At 55.6% G+C, this 21,142-nt stretch overlaps 1 protein-coding gene across 1 annotated transcript in view; it reads left to right on the top strand.

Moving 5' to 3' along the window:
• Positions 1-21,142, top strand: part of CACNA1E (calcium voltage-gated channel subunit alpha1 E) — a 144,931-nt gene that overhangs the window by 111,231 nt on the left and 12,558 nt on the right. Inside the window, exons 25-41 of the mRNA XM_074599028.1 lie at positions 393-522; positions 1,078-1,137; positions 1,476-1,582; positions 5,606-5,617; positions 7,476-7,572; positions 8,703-8,863; positions 9,302-9,439; positions 10,003-10,204; positions 10,398-10,562; positions 10,990-11,100; positions 12,091-12,174; positions 12,261-12,386; positions 12,590-12,655; positions 14,616-14,707; positions 15,175-15,340; positions 15,477-15,604; positions 18,288-18,384. Coding sequence (XP_074455129.1) covers positions 393-522; positions 1,078-1,137; positions 1,476-1,582; positions 5,606-5,617; positions 7,476-7,572; positions 8,703-8,863; positions 9,302-9,439; positions 10,003-10,204; positions 10,398-10,562; positions 10,990-11,100; positions 12,091-12,174; positions 12,261-12,386; positions 12,590-12,655; positions 14,616-14,707; positions 15,175-15,340; positions 15,477-15,604; positions 18,288-18,384 — 1,942 coding nt within the window. The remainder of the gene's footprint in view (positions 1-392; positions 523-1,077; positions 1,138-1,475; positions 1,583-5,605; positions 5,618-7,475; positions 7,573-8,702; positions 8,864-9,301; positions 9,440-10,002; positions 10,205-10,397; positions 10,563-10,989; positions 11,101-12,090; positions 12,175-12,260; positions 12,387-12,589; positions 12,656-14,615; positions 14,708-15,174; positions 15,341-15,476; positions 15,605-18,287; positions 18,385-21,142) is intronic.

The raw sequence follows: 21,142 nt of genomic DNA on the forward strand, positions 1-21,142 counted from the left end.
CAAGCCCCAGCAGCGCTCTCCCTCTGCGCCAGCCACACTCGTGGCTTTCTCTCCTGGCTGCTGATTGCTAGCTGTGATTCTTATTCAGTGTCTGTTGTATTATTCTGCAGTTATAATCCCCCATAGCTCTTGCCCAGCTCCAGCAACCTGGAAGAATAAGCCCCTCAATTTCTCAGGGACTCTTCCTGGCCAGTCGTGGGGTGTCTGGGGGGCTGGGACAGCTAAGCAAAGGGGTTAGCGAGCCCAAACCACCCTTGGGCTCCCTTGTTTTGCTCCTCGGGCTTTGCTACCCCTTTTTCTGCTCTGGAAGCAGGTGATGTGGGGTGGGTTTTGGAGGTGGGGCCATGCCTGGGGCATGCCAGGGGTTCACAGGTCCCCCTGTCTCCCCGCAGGGTGCGGAGGGCTTGCCACTACATCGTGAACCTGCGCTACTTCGAGATGTGCATCCTCCTGGTGATCGCCGCCAGCAGCATCGCCCTCGCGGCGGAGGATCCCGTCCTCACCAACTCCGACCGCAACAAAGTGATTGCAAACCTCCCCTGCTTCCCCCCATCCCGCAGGCAACGGCGGGCAGAGGTCCTGTAGGATTTTAGCTTCCGTGGTGGAGGCGCATGTGGGACACGGATCAAGGCAGCCGGTGGCAGCACCTGCACCATGCCGTGGGGTCTGACTTCTTCCCCATCACCTTCCCCTCTATAAACCCTGGAAATCGCTCTCAACCTCACGCACGCGGGGTTTGGAGTCTGGGGAGCAGATCCGGGCTGCCTTGTCGCCAGTAAAGTAGCTTACACTGGGGAGATGTGCACAGGGACTGGTATGGGGGAGCACGATTCCGGCTCACAGCATGATTTCAGAGCTGCTCGCACCACACGTGGAAAATGTTTCTCTCCTGCCTTCACAGGCTGGGTTTATGGCTGTCCTGAACTCTTAGGGAACAGGCTGGGTTTGGGGCAAGCGAACCGACCCTGAGCCAGGGGACCCCCGCCCCAGTGCAGGGTGGTAACAGAGTCTGGGTGGGCACCAGTGGGCCCATTTGCTTGGCAGCAGCTGCAGAGCGCCCATGCCCTGTCTCTGCAGGTCCTGAGGTATTTCGACTACGTCTTCACCGGCGTCTTCACCTTCGAGATGGTTATCAAGGTAAGAGGCCTTGCGGGCTGGCTGCGCTGGGGATGCTGTGTCCCGCAGCATCCTTGCAGCGGGTGGGAAATGGCTCCATTTTTCAGTTCTGGTCCTAAATTTGGCTGACGGAGACTTTAAAGCTTGGTTCTTTGCGGCGGGAGTTGAGAATGCTTTTATCACTTTCCAGGCTCCCAAAATATGATGCTCCTTGATATATATACCTGGGAGGCAGGGACAGGTCCGCTGCTCCCCGGCCGTGTCCCTGTCCCCAGCACGTCCCACCTGTGGCTGTTTCCACTCGGCGGCCGAGCTGCTCATCCCCTGTGTGGTTTTCCTCACTGTTTTCTCCCCTGCAGATGATCGATCAGGGCTTGATCCTGCAGGACGGCTCCTACTTCCGAGACCTCTGGAACATCCTGGATTTCATCGTGGTGGTGGGAGCGCTGGTGGCTTTCGCCTTGGCGTAAGTGGTTGTCACCCTTGTCAGCTCTTTGCCTTCCCTTGGCCGGGGTGGGAGGAGGGTGCAGCTGTGTGTTATGGCTACTAGACCCTGATTTATTTTTTTTTTTTATTTCTCTGCGCCCTTCTGCTCTGCTTCCGGGACGGCTCCTGGCAGTGGCGCGTGGCTGACTGCAAAGCCCAGCTGTGTCGCTGGCACCTGAAACCAGTATAGCTCCAGAGATGGGTTTCTCCTTGTTTGTCAAATGCTGGTGAGCAAGCAGGCAGGGGCCAAGGCAAGGAAAACTGGAGATGCCGGGAAGAGTTTTGTGGTGAAAGTGGACTTGAAAGAGCTCAGAAGGGGCTGTTAGAGGGGGGAAAGGACGTAAGAGTGGCAGAGCTGGAGTTATGCACCTGCTACACCCCCGGCCGGTGGCTTTTCCTCTGCTCCAAGGGGATGGAGCATTGCCCTGGAGCCCTGCAGGGATGGGGATGCAGGGATGGTGGCGTTTGTGCCTGCATCCTCTGCAGCATCCTGCCGAGGGCAGGGTGCTGTGCGCTTGCTCCGCATGTGTCCCCGCTGAGCATCGCCTTGCGTTTGGGCTCTGGTACTGAGCTTGTGGCACCTGCATACCCTCCTTGGCAGGTGGGTGCAGGGTGGCTCGACGTCTGCAGTGCCCATGCCGTGGCGGGGAGAAGTGTCCAGGGATGAGTTTCGTGCCGCTCTGCCCTCCTCCGTGCTGCTGGCAGGGGCAGGCAGTGCAGTGTAACCTGGAGGAAGGACGAGTGGGTGCCATCGTGATGCTCGCAGGGCAAGGAGCACCCCCTGGGCCCAGGGACCGTGGCGCCCTGTTGGTGCCCGAGGAGGGAGAAGAGAGGAGAGGTTCGTGCTCCTTTGTCATGCTGTTGTTCTCTCTTTGTGCCTTTGACGCTGGTGGTGGTGGCGTTAGTGCTGGTGAGAGGGGAGGGCCTGGCAGCGGCGCAGAATGGAGCCCTGTCCTTGGCCACAGCTCAGGTACCGTGCGAGGCTCTCGGGGTGGCTGGGTCCGAGCCCCGAGGTCACTCGATGGATTGCAGCCTGTAATCCATCCCTCCCACCTCCGCTCCGGCCAGGGAGCCAGCTCCTTTCCCTCACTCTCGCCCACTTGAACCTTCCCTGGCATCTTGCTTTTGCCTTCCTCACCTTCCTTGCCCAGTGCTTTCAACCGCTGCTCTCTCCTTGGGAAGAGCGTGGGAGAATTCAGCTCGCTCAGCACAGGGATGAACTGGTCCCCGGGCAGGACAGGGGGCTGGCTGCAGACCCTGGCACGGGGAAGGGGCAGGTCGGCTGGCTGGGGACATTGCTCTGAACCACTGTAAGGTCACCCAGGCCACCAAGAGGACGGATTGAGTGTCTCCAGGGTCTGGCTGATAAGCCCTCTGCCAGGGCAGCCCCTCAGAGCATGTCTGGAGGTGCGACTCGAGGGCATCAGCAGCCTGAAGATGCTCTGGGTGGTTTGTGGGGCTTTAGGAGGACAACAGAGCCTTTTCCTTCCAAGGCATCTTTCATCAAGACTTTTTGATGGCTAAAGGGAGGGTAGGTTGATGGCTCAGCCTGCTCCTGGGTGATGGGTATCCTCACTGCCGTTAACAGTACTGTAATCAGTGCTTACTGTGCTTACCGTCACCTTGGCCCCACCCCACAAAGGTGGCACGGTTCCTGGGGTGGCCCCTGGAGCTGGTGGGATCCCCATGTGCCAGTGCCAAGCAAGTGGGGGAAGCTGCCATACCCCTTCCAACCCCGCTTGCCACCTGCCTGCCTCCACCCAGCCTCCCTAGGGAACGACAGGTCCCCTGGGGCATGGGACGGCTGAATTCTTGAGGGCAAGCACCCCCATCACGGCAACAACAAACCCCCTCCCGCAGGGAAGGAGGGGGTCCATCTCCACGTATGTTTACAGCAAGCATCTGTGTCACCTGCCCGCTCTTGTAGCTGTAGCTGGGTAGATACCAAGTTGCTTGTGTCGTGGACAAGGGCTCTTTATAACGTCAACCTGCAGGATTGTCCCTCTCCCCCACTTCTGACGGTGGTTCCAGCTGGAGGAGATGATCTCATGGCTTCGGGGGTGAAGGGAACAAAAGAACCGCAGCAATTTCTGGTGGTTTTATACATTATAAAGCATTTATAAGGACACCTGCCTCCCGTTGGCAGCCCGTCACTGCCATGGCCCCGGGAGCTGAAGGATGTTCGCCAGCTATACGTGTCCCAACCCGCCACCCACCCTTCCTCCCTCTCTCCATCCTGGTCTCAAGAGAAAAAAATCTGGCTGTGATGTTTAAATCCCTCTCCTTTTCTTCTCCCTCTGTGAGCTCTTTGATGTGGGGCCAGAGTAGTGGTGGGAGAATGTGTCCTCCCTCTCCCCTTCCTCACCTCCATGGCGCCAAGCGGGCAAAGCGATGCCCACTGGGCGGCTGCAGCAATTTTGTGTCTGAGAGCAGCTGGTGACCAAGTCCAGCACTTCCTGCTTGAAGAACTGCTGGGACATGCCGTGCCATTCAGGTTTTCTGCCTTTTTTGCCTCCCCTCTGTGTTTTGTTTTTTTCGTGGTGGTCCTGGGTAGCCGTGGGTACAGCAGGAGGTCTCTGAGCTGGTCCAGTGGTGCCACCATCATCTGCCGGCCATCAGTGCAACATCGGAATCCACCAATAAGCAAGTGTCCACCCATAAAGCTGTCTCCTGTGTGCCATTGCAGCTTGTCCACTGTCCCCTCAGAGCCTGTACATCCCAAGCAAGAAGTCGTCTTGGCTCGCTTGTAGCTCTCCGCACGGAAAGTTAATACGTCAATCGAAACGCAGCCTAAATAAAAAGCCTGATATAAGACCATAAATCTCCAAAGAGTTCAAATTAAATTAGCTGAAATAACCAGAACCATAACTAAAGACGCTGCTCGCCTTTGCCTCCCGTGGCACCCTCCGACGAGGCATTGCGCAGAGGAGCAGCGCTCACTTGTGGCTTTGCGGAGCTGCCAGGAGGTGGTGATGCCTACTCCTGCGGGCTGGCAGCCGGAGGAAAGGTTGAGTGATGGAAAAGTTGGTGGAAAGGTTGAGTGGTGGCCAGCGCGGAGCCCTCGTTGGCTTGCCCTGGTGATCAAGGGCAGGAGTTTCTCCACCCAGAGGTACCCAGCAGAGGTGCCTCTTTCTTTCCAGAGCTCCCTGTGCTCCTTGGCACTGGTGTCTGGAAGCAAGAGGGACCCCTGTGTACTGCAAAATAACCTGGTATGAGGCTGGTCAGGACAGAGGTCCGATATCCCATCACAGAAGTGGTGCAGAGTTAAACTATTGCCTTTTCAACACGCCTTCCGCTTGCTTCACTAACATGCAGCCAGGGTCTGGGTTTATTTTTACGGTTTTTAAGAAATATTTTACTTCTTAGGCTTTGCCCCCAGTGCTGAGCCCTCTGCGCGCACATAGCAGGGACATAGCTCAGGCAATGATGGATGTTTTGTTGCAACCAGGGACCTTGTAGACCACCTTGGCTTGTCTGAGCGGGTGTCCTGCTGGGTTGCAGGAGATCCCATGCTGGAGGGCGGGCTCTTAATTGGTAGATTTCTTGATGGAGGCGATTTATGAGGCGAGTTAGCCTGTTTGGATGGGAATTATTGCGGCCTTGCAGGTAGGTTCCCTCGGAGGCACCTGCCTGCCTTTGGCAGGTTGGGGCCAAGCCTTGAGGTCCTTCCCCTGACTCCTGGCCTAGGAGTACTACATGCCTGCCCGCTGTCGCCCACCGTCCTGCTCTCCGCAGGTTCCTCTTGCAGCAGAGGTTACACTATACACCCCTCTCCCAAAACCTCTCCCTGGACATAAGCCCCATCCTGGAGGACACAACGTGGTCTACTCATCGTGCCTTTCAACCAAGGCATGGGGCGGTGAAGGGCTGCCACAGGGTTCCTGCGCCCCAGAGGCCGCAGTGGTCCCCATGCAGCTTCCCCGATGTATTTCTTACCTTCTTCCTCTCTTCTCTCTTTCTCTCTTGGTGCTGTTTGGTGGCTGCTGGGCCGGATCACCGACAGGAATGCTTTGGGGTAACTATGCCGTTCGGGTCACCGCGGGGTGCTGCCCTGGGGAGCATGTGGGGATGGGCTCAGGCGGGTGTCTGTCTGTCCGACACATGCGCTGACCCTTAGCTGCGTTTGCAGAGACCGGAGAATGCTGCTCTGCACGCACCCCTGTGTTGCCCGGGATGCGTTAAAGGTGGTGTGCTCCGGAAAAGCGCCATGAGGGATATTCTTTGCAAGCGATGCAATCCCTTGCCTTCGGAGGAGCATGCTTTCATCGTAGACGTCCTCTGAGGGCATGGGACGTGGTTCATGCCAAGCCCCGGGGGGCTGGGGAAAGCTCAGCCTCCGCTGTAGACACAGCAAGGCCAGGCTTTCCTCCAGGCGCTGTCCAGCCCTATATCCCATATCCATGTTGGATCCCAAGCAAACCCACTGGAGGTTTCCTGAGGTCTGAAGAGGTCCCTCCTCAGCAGACGTTAACCGCTTGAGTTGTCCTTGGTGGCAGTGGCACCAGCTGAGCGCTGCCCTCAAATCCTCACCCCCGTCCCAAGTCGGATGCCCCAGCCCCGAGTTGGATGCTCCAGCTGCTTACCCAGGACCTGACCCTGAGCAAAGCAGGAGATGGGAGGCGCAAAGTGGGTCCCGGGGCTGTTTGTACAGTTGCTTCCTGTGCATTTGTGGGGCTGTGCTCCTAGGGAGGACAATTAATTAGTGGTTCTGTTTACATCTCTTAATGATTAAGCCCATTATTGTGCTCCCTGTTGCATTAACCCTCACAAAGGAGCCGTGTAATTTGGAGCATCTGTTGTTGTAAGTCATTTCCTTGATGTTTTTTGAGGGTGCCCAGTGGATTCAAACCATGCCACCTTCACCAGGACCTCTCTGCTCCATCCTGGGATCCAGCCCATGGGCTCTAGTTAAAAGACAAGAAAAAAACCCTTGTATTGTGCTTGGGATTAATCACCATATGCAAGAAATGAGGGTGATGAGGGGTTTTATTGCTGCTTTTCTAAATAGTCTAATAATAAGGTCTGGCTCCCTCAGCTGACTTGGGGTGGAGGCAAGTGCAGCCCTGATCTTGGCGAGGGAAGAGAGGGCTGAGACGTTGTGAGATGGAAGACCAGGCTGATCAGGTTGGGTAGCATTTATGGAATAAGGCAGAAAGCCATAAGACATCATTTGTGCAAAGGAACCAAGCACCGAGCAGGTGCTTCCCTAGGTGAACGTAAGGACCCTGAATCTTGAGTTTAAACCAGGATGGAAAACCCTTGGTGAGAGACCAGCACGTAGACCCCATTAAGCGCACCTCCCTCGTTTAATTATTAATTTCTTGCAACCAGTAGTAATGGTAGAAAACAATTTGCCAGGGTGGGGGCCTTTTGCAAGCCCCACCTGCAAACGGCACATGCCTGCCGTAGGGAAGCAAACCTCCTGGCCCCGTTGAGCGGCGTGGCTTGGGGACGTGGGGGAAGGCAATGTGCCACAGCACCCTTGGGGCAGCTGCCCTTGCTCGGGAACAACGTTGCATCCCCTGCCCCAGCCCTGGCATCTCACTGCTTCCCACAACGAGGGGGTTTGTTGAGGTCGCTGCTCCCCAGCCAAAGGGAAAGGTGCTAATCCCGAGGAGGAGAGGATTGCTTTATTTTTTCATCTCTGCCAGCGCAGAGTGCGTTGGAGGAGACTCGTTTAGGCGGGCTGAGCAGTCAGCAGTCACACGTTTGTGAGTCCTGGCCCCCACGACGGGCATGCGGCCCTCCCATTCCTGTCCTCACGCATGCCTGAGACAGCTGTTGAAAACCCCTTGAGCATCCAACCCGGGTCTGCAAGGTTATTGTCTCTCCATTTCCTTTTTGGGTACGTGTGCCTCCCTCCGACACGGTAGGACCAACAAGGGCCGAGATATCAAGACCATCAAGTCTCTCCGTGTGCTACGGGTCTTGAGGCCCCTGAAAACCATCAAGCGACTGCCCAAGCTGAAGGTAATAATTCCCGTCTCCTGCCTTACATCTGTCTCCTCCAGCGTGGACCGGTGGGTGTAGGGACCACGTGCATCGATCTGCTCGTGAGCGATGAACAAGTAGTTTTCAAAGCGTGTGCTGCATTTTAGGAGCCCCGGTTTCAAACCCAATGCTCTTCGGGCTGCTTCATATCTGGAGGTGCATCGAGTTATTCAAAGCAAGCCTGGATCTCTGCAAGGTGTTAGTTCCTCTGCCAGGGAAAGTGGGGCTGGAGTGGACACGAAGCAGCAAAGCCCAGATGCTCTCCTGTCGAAACAGGCTGCCCTGGCTTTGGGAGAGCTCAAATCTCCTTCCAAAGTTTATTACTTTTCCCACCAGAGCAGCTTGCAAACAACCTGGGATGTGCTGTGCTCTCATGGTGTTGCACCGGAGGGGGATTTCCCATCGGAATAGAGGGATTATCTATGCAGTGCCGGTAGGATTATGGATTTGCCTATTTTAGCCAATGGGGTATAGAGCCAAAAAGGAGCAAGAGGCTGAGCGAGCGAGCCCTGAATTTTCTCACAAAGGGTTATTCAGCTGACGGATGAGGCCCAGGGTGACACCCCGAAGATATGGGTTTTGACCGCAGCTTTTCTTCCCGATCAGTGGATGGATTCAGCCCGTGTCCGTTCATTTCTGGACACCTCTGTCTTCACCATGAAGCAGAGATAAGGACATTCCTCTCTTTTTTTAAAGTGCTTTGAGAACTAGAGCTGAGAATGAACCCTCTGCAGCCTGGGAGGTGCTGCTATTGCAGGCAGAGGTATTTGCTCTGCTCTGTTATTCACAGTGATTACGAACAAAGAAGCGTTTACTAATTGGTCTTGAGTGTGCTGCTAATTGCATCGTTGGGGCTGTCCCTGGTCTGCTGCCCTGCTTGCAGAGGTTGGAGAGGGCTGAGCAGTGACTGTGTGTGTGCTGGGGGGTACTCCACATGTTAAACTCACTCATAAAATAGCCCTTTGCCTGGGAGAAGGCCCAGCTCTTCCCCCCTTTCCACCCCAGGAGTGGGAAATGTCTTTCCCCATGGCAGTCTTGAGGAAGGTTTTGGTCCTGCCCTTTGCCGAGGTTGTCGGTTCCCCAAGGTGAGCTATGCCCTCTCCTTGCAGGCTGTCTTCGACTGCGTTGTGACTTCCCTCAAGAACGTCTTCAACATCCTAATCGTCTATAAGCTCTTCATGTTCATCTTTGCTGTCATTGCTGTCCAGCTCTTCAAGGGGAAGTTTTTCTACTGCACTGACAGCTCTAAGGACACAGAGAAGGACTGCATGTAGGTGCCCTGTTCAGTAGGTCCGATGCTGCTGACACCTCTGGCAAAGGCAGGGTGCTGGGTAATGTCTTCTATGGTTCCCAGTTAAGTCCTTGGTCATGACTTGCTCTTGGCCGTGGTCCCTTGGGGTAGATGGCATGGGCTGAGCCCCATCGCCATTGCTGCGTCAGCGCTGTGCATCCTTGCACAGGGATGTGGGCTGGAGAACCCCATATTTTGCTTCTGTTCTCTTTTCTCCTTCTCTCTTCCCTTTTGCTGTCCCCTTCTCCCCTTTCCCCCTAGTTGTTACCCAGCCTCTCCCCATTTCTCCCTCCAGCCCTGCAGGAGGAGACATGCCCCCTCCCACCACACACACATGCTGCTCCCAGGGTTTAAAACCACTGTCTCGTAGTCTGGCAGTATAAAAAGCAAGGTCACTTCTCTCTCCCAACCTTGCAGAGGGAACTACGTGGACCACGAGAAGAACAAGATGGAAGTGAAGTGCCGGGAATGGAAACGCCACGAGTTTCACTATGACAATATCATCTGGGCTTTGCTCACCCTCTTCACAGTCTCCACCGGCGAGGGTTGGCCCCAGTGAGTATTCTTCTCCATCCAGCTCCCTTGAATTAGGGTGGAGAAGTCCCCACTGGGTTGGTTGGCTTAATAACTGGCTGTAGCCAGGTGGGACTGAGAGAGAAACTGCTGGGCAGGGAGGAAGAGAGGAAGGACGAGACATTATGTCAGGACAAAAGAGCTGGAACCATGGCTGGGGTTAGTTTCTTCTTCAGGGAGTGAATTATAGATAACCCCTTCTCCTGTGTGGCCCTGAGGTATATCTTAACTCAAGTTTAGAGATGACCATAGGATTAGCCCTTTCTTCATGCTGATGGGAGCTTGGGCAATTTTTTTCTCTCTACGTGGAGCACTGGAAAATCCATTTTCCTGCAGGGGCACAGGCAAAGCACTGTAAAACAAGCTGTAGCCACTGAGAAAGGTTGTCCTTGTAAAGCAGATTAAGACAGAGATTTGTGTTGTCATTGTTACAACTGTGGACAGACAGAGCTGGCTGTACAAAGCGGGTCCCGTGAGAAGTGCCGCGTGGTGGCATTCCTGATGGGCACATCTCTGGTTGCTTTTCTTCACCTGTCTGCCCACAGGGTGCTGCAGCATTCAGTGGACGTGACGGAGGAGGACCGTGGGCCCAGCCGCAGCAACCGCATGGAGATGTCCATATTTTATGTCGTCTATTTTGTGGTCTTCCCTTTCTTCTTCGTCAACATTTTCGTGGCTCTCATCATCATTACATTCCAAGAGCAAGGAGACAAAATGATGGAGGAGTGCAGTCTGGAGAAGAATGAGGTACGATCCAGGGAGAGGAAAAGGGGACGTTTCCATGGGTTTTCTGCAGTCTGTGAGCTTGGAGCTTCCTAGATGTTGAAAAGGTGTAAGAAACCCATGAGCCACCCGCCTGCCCATCAAGGAAAGAAGTGTGGCAGCCACTGTCCCCCGTGTTACCATCGGCCTGGGTCTGACGCACATTGTTTTATTCCAGAGGGCCTGTATTGACTTTGCCATCAGCGCCAAGCCCCTCACGCGGTACATGCCCCAGAACCGGCACACCTTCCAGTACCGGGTCTGGCACTTTGTGGTCTCCCCATCCTTCGAGTACACCATCATGGCCATGATAGCGTTGAACACCGTGGTGCTGATGATGAAGGTGAGCCAGTCAGAGTGTGCCTGTCCTGTTTGAGGCGGTGGGGAGAAGGAGGGTCCGTCAGGATGGGACCAGAGGGTAATTTGGTTGTTTCTAGGAGATGCTTTGGGACAGAATCTGAGCATGTGTTCCCTTGGCATAGTCACTTGAAACACCACGTACCCCCAAGTGGAGAAGAGATCTTCCCTAACTGAGATGACCCAAATGATCTTGACCTCTTAACTACTGCAAGAAGATCTGGATTTACTCTGTGCTTCCTTCTTAGAAGGAGTGGCAGCTGTCCTGGGAGAGGGGTGGAGAGGGGAAGGAGGAGATGGTCTTGAAGCACTCAGGGCAAGGAACACAGACCGCAGGTCTTCCCTGGGACAGTCGTCAGCCAAGAGGCTGGCAGGCCCCCTCCTGGCTAGCAATGTCTCTCTCTTTCCATCAGTACTACTCTGCTCCATACACCTATGAGCTGGCCCTGAAGTACCTGAACATCGCATTCACCATGGTGTTCTCCTTGGAGTGCGTCCTCAAGATCATCGCTTTCGGCTTCCTGGTGAGCGGCTGCTCCTGTTCTTGACAAGGGTGTTAATTTGGACTTTGGCAGCACACAGATCACAGAGGGAAGGTGTTAATAATGTGAGGTTGTTGCTATTTATTTCGGGTTCCAGCCTGAAAGCTGCTTTTAGATTAGAATCACTCCTTTGGTTCTCCTTAAACTTCCCACTGCTGGATGCTGGTGGGGAAAGCCACACCATTGCTTTACTTTTTGACTTGTTTCTGCCGTACTCTGGTGCCTGGACCACGTGTGTGCTGTGCAGCCGCTCCGCTAAAGTCAAGTGCTGCTGCAATCGTGCTGGTGCCTGCAGTCCCTTGTCCCTGGGAGCCACACGATGCTGATGCATGGCTGTCCTTGGGCTGCATCCCTTGGGCCAGACCTGACCAGCAGTGAGACCTCCCTGCCTAATTCACCGTCCTCAAATCCCCAGCTGCTCATTTAAGATTTGAAGCCATGGACTGCTTTTTCTTCGGCTGCTCTTTGCTGCTTACGGGCAACTGTTACATTTGCTCTCTTATAGTTCCTTTTCCATTCCTAACCCAGACTGGGGGATGAGGTCCACTAGCCAGGAGGGTTTCTAGCCACCCTCCCTGCTCCCAGTGGCACCAGCCATGGTCAAGTCTGGTCTTGCACCAGCTGCTGCACAAACGGCAGGGGCTGTGAGATGGGTCCGGGTGCCCACGAAGAGGAGGTGCAAGGGTCAGCGTGAGGAGGTGTTGCAGCCTGACCAGGACTGGCTGTGGCCGCTTTTCCCGCTCCCATTCACCAGGGTGGCCTGTTGGATGCATGAGTCGGCTCCCAGGAGAAGCTGCTCACTGCAGACACGCTCAGGTCTGCCACCATCTCAGATGCAGGACAGTGCTCCGGACCATGGCTGCGTACAAATATGCACCTTGTCCACGAGCAGCCTCGGCCTGTGGCCCAGCGCCCTTCAGACCTGCGATCCCCGAGCTCAAATCCACGTTCCCTCTCTCCTTCCTTTTGCAGAACTATTTCCGGGACACCTGGAACATCTTTGACTTCATCACTGTCATCGGCAGCATTACGGAGATCATCCTGACAGACACCAAGGTGAAGCGGGGGCTGGGAGCAGCGGGGCGTACCGCTGCGGGGTGGGGGACTCCCGCCTCCCTCTGACCCTTCTCATCTCCTCCCAGCTGGTGAACACCAGCAGCTTCAACATGAGCTTCCTGAAGCTTTTCCGGGCTGCTCGGCTCATCAAGCTGCTGCGCCAGGGTTACACCATCCGCATCCTGCTCTGGACGTTCGTGCAGTCCTTCAAGGTAAGTCACGCGTGCCCTGGTCTCCTCCCAGGCCATGGTGCTGGGGTGCTGCTCCCAAATGCAAGCTCTTTCCCAAGGTCTCGCTGACTTGTTGGCTTGTAGGAGAGACGGATTGGCACAGCTTTACCCGCTCGCTGTGCATTTTGTACTCCTCTGGAGCTGGACCTGTGCTAAACGAGATGACTCATCTGCTTATCTTGCAGGCCCTCCCCTACGTCTGCCTCTTGATCGCCATGCTTTTCTTCATCTACGCCATCATTGGGATGCAGGTGAGCACAGACATCTCAGCGTGCATCCCTCTGGCGCGGACAGGCTGGACCAGCATGTCCTCAGCGTTATGCACAGCAGCCAGCCTTGTGCCTGCCTGTCATTGCTTCACTCAATCGCGGTGTCCGGGAAGGTCCCGAGGGTGGAACAGCTTGTTTGGGAGCTGCAGAGCCACGCGCCTTGGGGGACCTGCCACAGGCTCGTTCAGTCAAGCTCCACAGCTGTTTTCCCGACTTGTACCCTTGGAGATGTGGCCTTGGGGACTCAGCTGGGCGTCCTGTGCAACGGCTGCTTTCAAATCCGCCACCCTTTCATTTAGAAATTACACCCTATCTCCAACTCCCTGACAGCCCCCAGAGATTGATTTCATGCCTGAGGGACCTGGTGAGCAGCCTTCTGCCTTTCCCATCCAAACGGCTGGATGATGGCAGTGATCCACCTTGTCCCTCTGCGGAGGGTTTATGTCGTAGCCGTGCTGCTGATGGTCTGCTTGGGCTCTTGCCGTTAGGGACCTGCGATGACCTACCAGGTGGTGTGAGGTCCGCAGAGCATGGGAAGATGTTAGCTTTCCAGGCTCCAGCTGGTAAATAAGAAGCACGTGAGCTAAAACCCTCAGCTCCACACGTGCCGTGGGGCTGGCTCAGTTCTGCGGTGACTAAATCCCACGCTGAGGATCTGACAAAGCATCTTCGAGGACGAACGCTGGGGATCTGGAGCCGCCTGATGAGCGAGCTGCCACAGTACCCAACACCGTTGACTGGACGGGCAGATTTTGGGGAGGCAGCAGGCAGCGCGGTGGCCCCCTGCTCAGGCTGCTTGGCAGCACTGGTGTTTAGTCTCTTCCACCTCCTCTCTCCCACCTCGAGAGAGTCTCATGGCTGGTTTTGGCCGCTCTGTCCTACACATCTCGGTATGAGCTCCAGGTGTTCTCTGCGCTAAACAACCGCCATCTGACTCAAGTCCCCCCCCCCGCTGTGTGGTAGTATTTGATTTTTTTTAATTTTTTTTTTTTAACACCATTGTGAACAAATCCCCAAGCAGTAAAGTCTGTGGGCGTTATTTGAGCAAAATAGCTGGAGGCAGAAAATATTCTACAATTACACATTCCAAAAAACCTGTACGGGGAAAAAAATACTCTGCAGTTAGTGTATTTTTAGGTTCACGGAAAGCGGAATAAATATTTAACAGTAATAACAGCACATTTTTTCCTATTTGAGGCACTTTATGAACATTTGTTATATCCTACCACAGCCTTAGCTGTGGGTCGTTATTAGGATATCGTCCGTGTTTGGGACATTGTTGCCTCTTTTGGCCCTGGGGACGGTAGTCCCAGGTGTCTGGCTGTCCATGGTGGGCCAGCAGTCGGTCTGTCCCTCCCTTCGCCAAGCCCTTCCCCACCCTATTTGCACCGCCGTGCCCAACCTCAGCATCGCGGACCGTTTCCCCACCGACGGAAAAGCTCCCGGGAGTTTCCAGGACCGGGAACCCAGCACCCACCCAGGGTGCTGCGGCTTGTCCCTGTGCCTCCAGCGTGCTTGAGACCGCCAGCTGCCGGGTGGTGCTCGGATGCCACCCATAGCGCGGCAGAGGGATGGACGTGGAGAGGTTGGAGTCGGTTGATCCCAGGTCCTCCGTGCTCCCGTTTCCATGGCAGCTCGGCCTCTTGCAGCCTTTGCCGCCCACCACAGATCCCTGCCGAGGAGAGGAGAGTCTCCTTCCCTGACAGCTGCTCGGTGCCGGCTCCACGGTGCGCTGGCTTTGCACCGGTGTGCGTTTGCTGGGGTGCTTTTCCAGGAGGGATTGTGCAGAGAGGGTGGATGTTGGCTGCTTTTGGGGCTGGCTGCGCTGAGGGCGATGGGCCTGGGGCAGGATCGGTCCCTGCAGCGAAGGTGAGCCTGCAGCCGATTCCCCAGCTGCTGAGCTCTTGCCTGAGTAACTGAGCCCTTTTTCTCCCTCCTGCAGGTTTTTGGCAATATCAAACTAGATGAGGAAAGCCACATTAACCGGCACAACAACTTCCGCAGCTTCCTGGGCTCCCTCATGCTCCTCTTCAGGTAAGTAACCATAGAAAACTCCTTTGGCAGCATTTTTGGGTGCAGGAGCTGGGCTGGGCAGGTTCCCACAGCAGGCTTTTTGAAGGACATCAGCTTTTGGTGCCAGAGACCAGCTGGGCAAACACATGGCCACAGGAGCTCAGGAACCCTTTCTTTTTTCCTCTATCCTGCCCCAAAAAGGATGTCTGTCTCCCAGCTTTTTGTACTGGCTGGCCAGGGGGAGTTGGCCCAATGTGCCAGGAGCTACACACAGGCACGGCTGGACCCATGGCTTGCGTGGGTCCAGCTCGGTCACCGCTGATCCAGTGCCTCGCTCCTCTGCAGGCTGGAGATGTGTTTAAATTGGGCAGGGGGTTGTGCAGCTTCTTGTGAAGACTTGTGACCCCCCCGGCTTCTTCTGGGGGCATCCTGCCCTGGCTCCATCCTGTGCCACCACAAGCTGCTGAGCAGGGCTGTGTTGGGCGCAGGAGTGCCACGGGAGAGGCATGGCAGGAGATCATGCTGTCCTGCCTGGAGGGCAAAGGCTGCGAGCCGGACACGACGGCGACGTCCGGGCAGAATGAGAATGAGCGTTGCGGCACCGATCTGGCCTACGTTTACTTTGTCTCCTTCATCTTCTTCTGCTCTTTCCTGGTGAGTTCCTCCTCCCTGACAGCCCTGGGGGGCCCTCTCATCACACCCCCCTGCAACCTTCACTCTGGCCATAGGGTCATCTCTGCTCCCTCTACCCCTACTTTCCTTTCTCTCTGCCTTTTTCCCTTTCACTTAGATGCTCAACCTGTTCGTGGCGGTCATCATGGACAATTTTGAATACCTGACTCGGGATTCCTCCATCCTGGGACCTCACCATCTAGATGAGTTTGTCCGGATCTGGGCAGAGTATGACAGAGCAGCGTGGTATGTAGCCAGCTCCTTCTCTCCTGAGCAACCTCTCAGAGTCGGTTTTAAACAGGCATCTCTGTGTTCTGCTGTCAGAAGCCAGCTTGCGATGCCTGGGACGGTCAGGGAACGGCTGCTGTCGCTTGCAGTCATTACAAGGCCAGCAGACGGTTCCTACAATGCCTGGTGGCACAGGCGTCTTGGGTGGTGTTCGTGGTTTGCCATGGTGTTTATCCTGAGTGCTGGAGATTCCTGCTCTTTCTCTCCTCTCTGGCCAGCGGGCAGGTCCCTCTCAGCCTCCCTCCCTGTCCCCGTCCACCAACTGGGTGCCTCTGCCCTGGGACCGGCTCCATCACCGTGTCCCCAGCACCCACAGCTCCCTGTCAGAGCAGGGCTGAGTGGGGCTTGTTCCCAGCAAAGGGGAGAATACTGGGGGTCTGCTGGGCTCCTGCCAAGTCCCCTGTGGAGGACCTTGTTGCGAGTGTGTTTGATGGGTTTGGGGAATCGTGTTCTTACGCTGGGAAGACTTTGTTTCCTGCGCTCACACCTTTGCTGATGAAGACACCAGCAAACAGGGCTCCCGTTTGCAGGTGGCATCGTGTTCCCAGCAACAGGACAAGTTCACAGCAGCCGTTCATAGTCCTGGTGGCCGGCCTTTGGCCCTGCTCCTGCGGCTGCTGCAGAGGAGCTGCCCTCAGCCACTCCTCCCAGGGTGGCCTGGAGGACCCCTAGGGCAGTGTGGAGCACTCAGCACCTCACGGAGCATGGTTCCCTCCACTCAGCCCCAGCACTATGAGGGCGTCTTGTGTGGCCCCTTCCTCCCTCCCCCAGCCCAGTGACAGCCTCTTTGGAGCCATGACCCATCACCGCTGTGCCGACGAGCGTGGGCAATCTAAGTTCAAGAGCTCTTGACAGTCACACGCGCTCCCTTTGGAGACTCTTCGCCTCCACTGCTAACGTCCTGCCCCTCAAGAGACCAGCTCCAGCCAAGATATTTTTTTATGCCTAATATCATCAGCTCCTGGCACAGTTTCCTCCACCGTTTCTGTCCAACCCCATGCAGCTCAGTGCTGGCCGGGTTCCTCCCCACATGGCCCCCTCCAGCACTCTTGCTGCTGTGCAAGGTCCCCGTGGGCACGTGGGTTTGCTTGTTAGTGGGTGACTGTGCTTTGTGCAAGGGGGAGAGGTCAGTATGGGTGAGTAGATGTCCTGATGGACAAGTAGAGAAGAGAGAGGAGGTGAGAGCACTGAAACATGCAGCTGCTTGGTGTGGGGCTTCTCGCCCATGTTTTTTGGGAAGGATTTCTTCACACCAGGCACTTCATTGACTCTCGCCTCCCATCTTGGTGGCCTGGGCCTCCAGGACAATCACTGAAAAAGTATGCCTGAACTGTCCTATCAATGCCATGTACCACTCTGATTCTGAGCAAGCCCTGCTCTTTCATTGTGATACGTAGCCAGTGGTTAGGGAACGTGTGCAGGAGCTGCTAGTGCTGAGCCCATGGGGGCAGCCCTGGCCGCCGTTGCTGGGTAAGGAATGGGTGAGTATGTCTGAACAGGTCCCACCACCTGAGTGGGGCAGCAGTTCTGCATCCTGACACTGGGACCATCACGTGAAGGTCTCATGGGGAGACCGCCCAGCACCAGGGGGACTCAGGGATGGGTTTTGCCTGGATGGTTGGGTTAGCTCTGGCCAGTGAATGGAGAGGGGATGGGACAAGAGCAAGGAGAAACCAGAGGCAAAGGCACGAGGTAGGATGGTAATGCTGGTCTTTGCCTCCTCATGTGGTTTCCCTCCAAGCTTGTCTAAGGATGCCCAGGAGGCTGCAGCACGCTGCACCTCAGCACTTCCACCCCACATGGTCCCGCTTCCCAAAGGGCTCTGGTCTGGAGGGAAGCGGAGAGCTCAGCATCCGATCGCCCCTGCACCCTCTCCTGCCAGCTCTCCGCCTCGACTGCTTCGTTATTTCAGCTGGTGCAGGAGGGATACGGGCCGTTCCCTGCACTGACTGTGCCTGGGCTGGGGAGATGTGCTTCTGTAGGCGAGAAGGGGTGTGCGTATGGGAGAGTTTGCTTCTAATAATGTGTACCCTTGGCAGAGCGTGGTCTGGTGGTCGGAGCACAGGACTGGACCGCGAGAGACCTAGGTGCTAGTGCCACAGCCACCGGTCACCAGCTGGTCACATTATCTCTTCCCATCTCAGGTTCCCCAGACGTTGGAGATAGACGTGACTCAGCTGCCAAGCTCCCTGGGAACTTGTGAGCACCAGGGAGCTGGCCATGCCAGGGCAGGCTCTTTGGTGGCGTGATGGGACACAACTCCACCTAAAGGGCTCATGGTGGCTAGAACCCAACCAAGCTGCAGGCTCACCCCGTCTAAAATCCCAGCCCTCTCCCACCAGGCGCAGGTGGCCAGGGGCACGATGAGGAAGGGTGCTGGGGTGGTGTTCACCACCAATACTGTCCTTCTCCAGGGTCAAGATGGGTCAGTATGAGGAGGTATGAGCTGACTCATAGTGGAGAAGGCAGTAGCTGATGCTCACAGCTTTCCCCTCTCTGGGTCTGACAGAGCCAGAAGGAGAAGAGCCATGCACCCCTGGGGTCTTGCCCCACAGATGGCCCCAGCATCCCCCAGTTAAGCTCTCCATCCTCCCCTCCACTCTCTCAGTGTCCTATTAACCCACCTGTGCTTCCTTTGCAGCGGCAGGATCTCGTATAAGGATATGTACAAATTAGTACGGGTGATCTCGCCTCCTCTGGGCCTAGGAGAGAACTGCCCCTACAGGGTGGCGTGCAAGGTTTGCCTCCCAGTCCTCCGCCACAACCTGGCCACGGGACGCACCATCCACCCCTCCTTCCCCCCTGCTCCACCGCCACCGCGCCTCCCGAGGGAACCCTGACGTTGCTTTCCTTCGAGTTTAAAGAGGTCCACGGCCTCCCAGAGACAGCAGCTGTCCCCCTCCAGGGGAGGCATGAGTGGGGCCAGGGGGGGCTCAGAGCCTCCCGGGGTGGGTTTCGACAAATTGCGTCCCACAGCCAGCCCCCTGCCCCAGCCACCCTTAGTGCAGAGAGCCTCCGAAGGGTGCCGGGCCAAATGCCACCGTCCCTGCATCTCGAAGTGCCCTCACATGGCAGCAGTAGGTTTTTTTGAGGACTTCAATGCGGTTTGCTCCTGGGGAGGAAAGGGGGGAGCAAAGGTAGGAGGATGTTGGGGACTTTGCTGTTGTTTTGGAGAGTGAGGACTGGGGGGAGGATGTGGAGGCCAGGGTGGCCCCACTCTCTGGAGGACACTGTGCTGTACCCAACAGACGCTTCTTCAAGTGTGGCACTTGGAGGATACACGACCATGTCTATGGGGATCAGGACTCTTGCTAGTCTTGCCCTTAGCTTGCCAGACGTGTTTGGGAGGTGGTGGCACCTGGGCACCTCTCTGGAGCTCAACAGCTCCTCTCCCTCTGCCTGAGCCAAGCTCCTGGCTGCTGGCCATAAGTCCACAGCAGTGATTTGTGCCTCTCTGACTAGCACTTTTTTTTTTTTAAATTTTATTTTGGGGTGACAGTTGAGCAAAATCCTGTGCCTGCTGCCTTCTCCAGAGTGCCAGAACACCTATGTCTGTGTCCATGGCATGAAAGGATGAACCGCAGAGCTTGTTCTTCCCTCTGCATCCCTCACAGCATCTGAGAAGATATATGAGGAAAGCTCAGACACCCCTGGCCCTCGATCTTGGCTCTGCAGAGGAAGAGGGTTCCTTGGTACAGTAAGGTGAAGCCACCACATCCTCTCACCACACCAGAAACGCTTCTTCCAGCCAGCATCCCTGGAACAGGTCTGTCACCCTCCCCAGCTGGTTGTGGGGATGATGCACACATTTAAAATCTTGAAGTAGACCACCAGAAGTAAAAAAGAGCAAGCAAGCCAAGGCCTGGATGCTCGGTCATCTCATTTATGACGAAGTATTTAGGGATAGGAAATTTCTTGCAAGAATCTCCGATGGCTCATTTGTTCAAGGAGCGGCTCCTTGCAGTCTTTCCACTCTTCTCTGTTGCATCCCTGGCAAACGACAGTGGCTTTGCTGAAGACACTTGCTCAGGTCCCTGCAGACAGAAGACACCTTTAGGAGGATTTCCAGTCTTTCTTGATTGACATCAGGGCTTCACTGGGAAACACTGCTCTCCCAAGCTGGATCACCTGGTGCTCAGAAGGACACCTGCTTCCTGGGAAGAGGGAGCTCTGCATCATTCTGGGCTTTCTGCTGACTCTGTGGGATGGACAGAGCAGTGAAGGTGGATAAACTCCGGGGGAGGAGGAGGCAGAGAGAGTGAGACCAGCTTCTGCTGTCATGTGAGGGAGGCCATACCTGTCCCTTCCTTGTCTTACCTTGATCCGCTCCTTCCTGTGCCTGGGATATTTCAAGGACATGAGCAATTTGCAGGGATTCCCAAACAATTCCCAAAAAGAAGAAAGAAATGATGAAGAAAGAAAACCCACGTGATCATTGCATCTTGCCACCATGGTCCAGATCCCAAAACGCCAACCCAACTTGCTCACCCTTCATTTGGGTGAGCCTGCCCTGCACATCACGGTGCACAAGTCCACTTTCCTGGAGCCCACACCCCTATCCTGCCAGGCAATGCGACAACGATGACTTGTGGAAACAAACACCAACGTCTTCATGGAGCAGTGGACCGAGAAGAAGAGATGGTGCTTTGGCAAGTTCAGGATGCTGCATGGGGGTGCAGCATGGTATGGAAGCATACCTGCTAGGCCATCCACAGGTGGGATAACAAAGGGGCATTGATGCAGGAAGACTTCTTGTGGAAGTCCAGCAAGCTCTGTCCTTATGCTGGGGAGAGCAGGTCTTGTAATGACATCTTCTTGGGACTTCATCCCGGCAGCCAGCTCCGCTCCTTGGGGCTATCTCTGCCTTTCTTCAACCCATCTGCTTCTAGCAGTCATGCAAAAGTGAGCCAAGGAGGTGAGCATCACCTTTGCCCCCTAAAAGTAGCCCTTGAGATGGTCATGGGTCAGGTGAATGCTCCACAGACATTCATATCCCTGTGGACATCTCTCATTCCTAAATCTACTCTCGCATCACTTGCTATTCTGGTGCTCTGTTTCTAACAGCCTGGAAAGGTATGGTCCTTATTTCCTAACCACATGAGGACAGATGCTCCCCAGATTTCCTCCTCCATCACCCACGGGGTTCTCTCAGAGCACCAGGACCAAGCCATTACTGCCTGGCGTTTTTACAGGCCACCCTGTGCCGTAGCCACAGGGCACATCTCCGTCCAGACACAGGACAGATGGCCAGCTCTCCCATCAAGGATGTGCCCGTGCTGGGACCAGCTCCTGGGGAGCCATCCTGTTCAGATGGATGTCATTGCACGTGCCTTCCTGTGCTTCAGTCCATGGGGATGTGGTTTCTGGGCACTGCTGTGCGGCTCCAAACGCTTTAAGATCTCTGCTCTGAGAAGCAGCAAAGCGTGCAGCCTGTCTGTGAGAACAGCACAGTTCTCCTGCAGTCCTTCTTGGTTACTGATGAAAACTCTTCCTTTC

This window comes from Larus michahellis, chromosome 8 (genome assembly GCF_964199755.1).
Source record: "Larus michahellis chromosome 8, bLarMic1.1, whole genome shotgun sequence".
NCBI classification, from domain to species: domain Eukaryota; kingdom Metazoa; phylum Chordata; class Aves; order Charadriiformes; family Laridae; genus Larus; species Larus michahellis.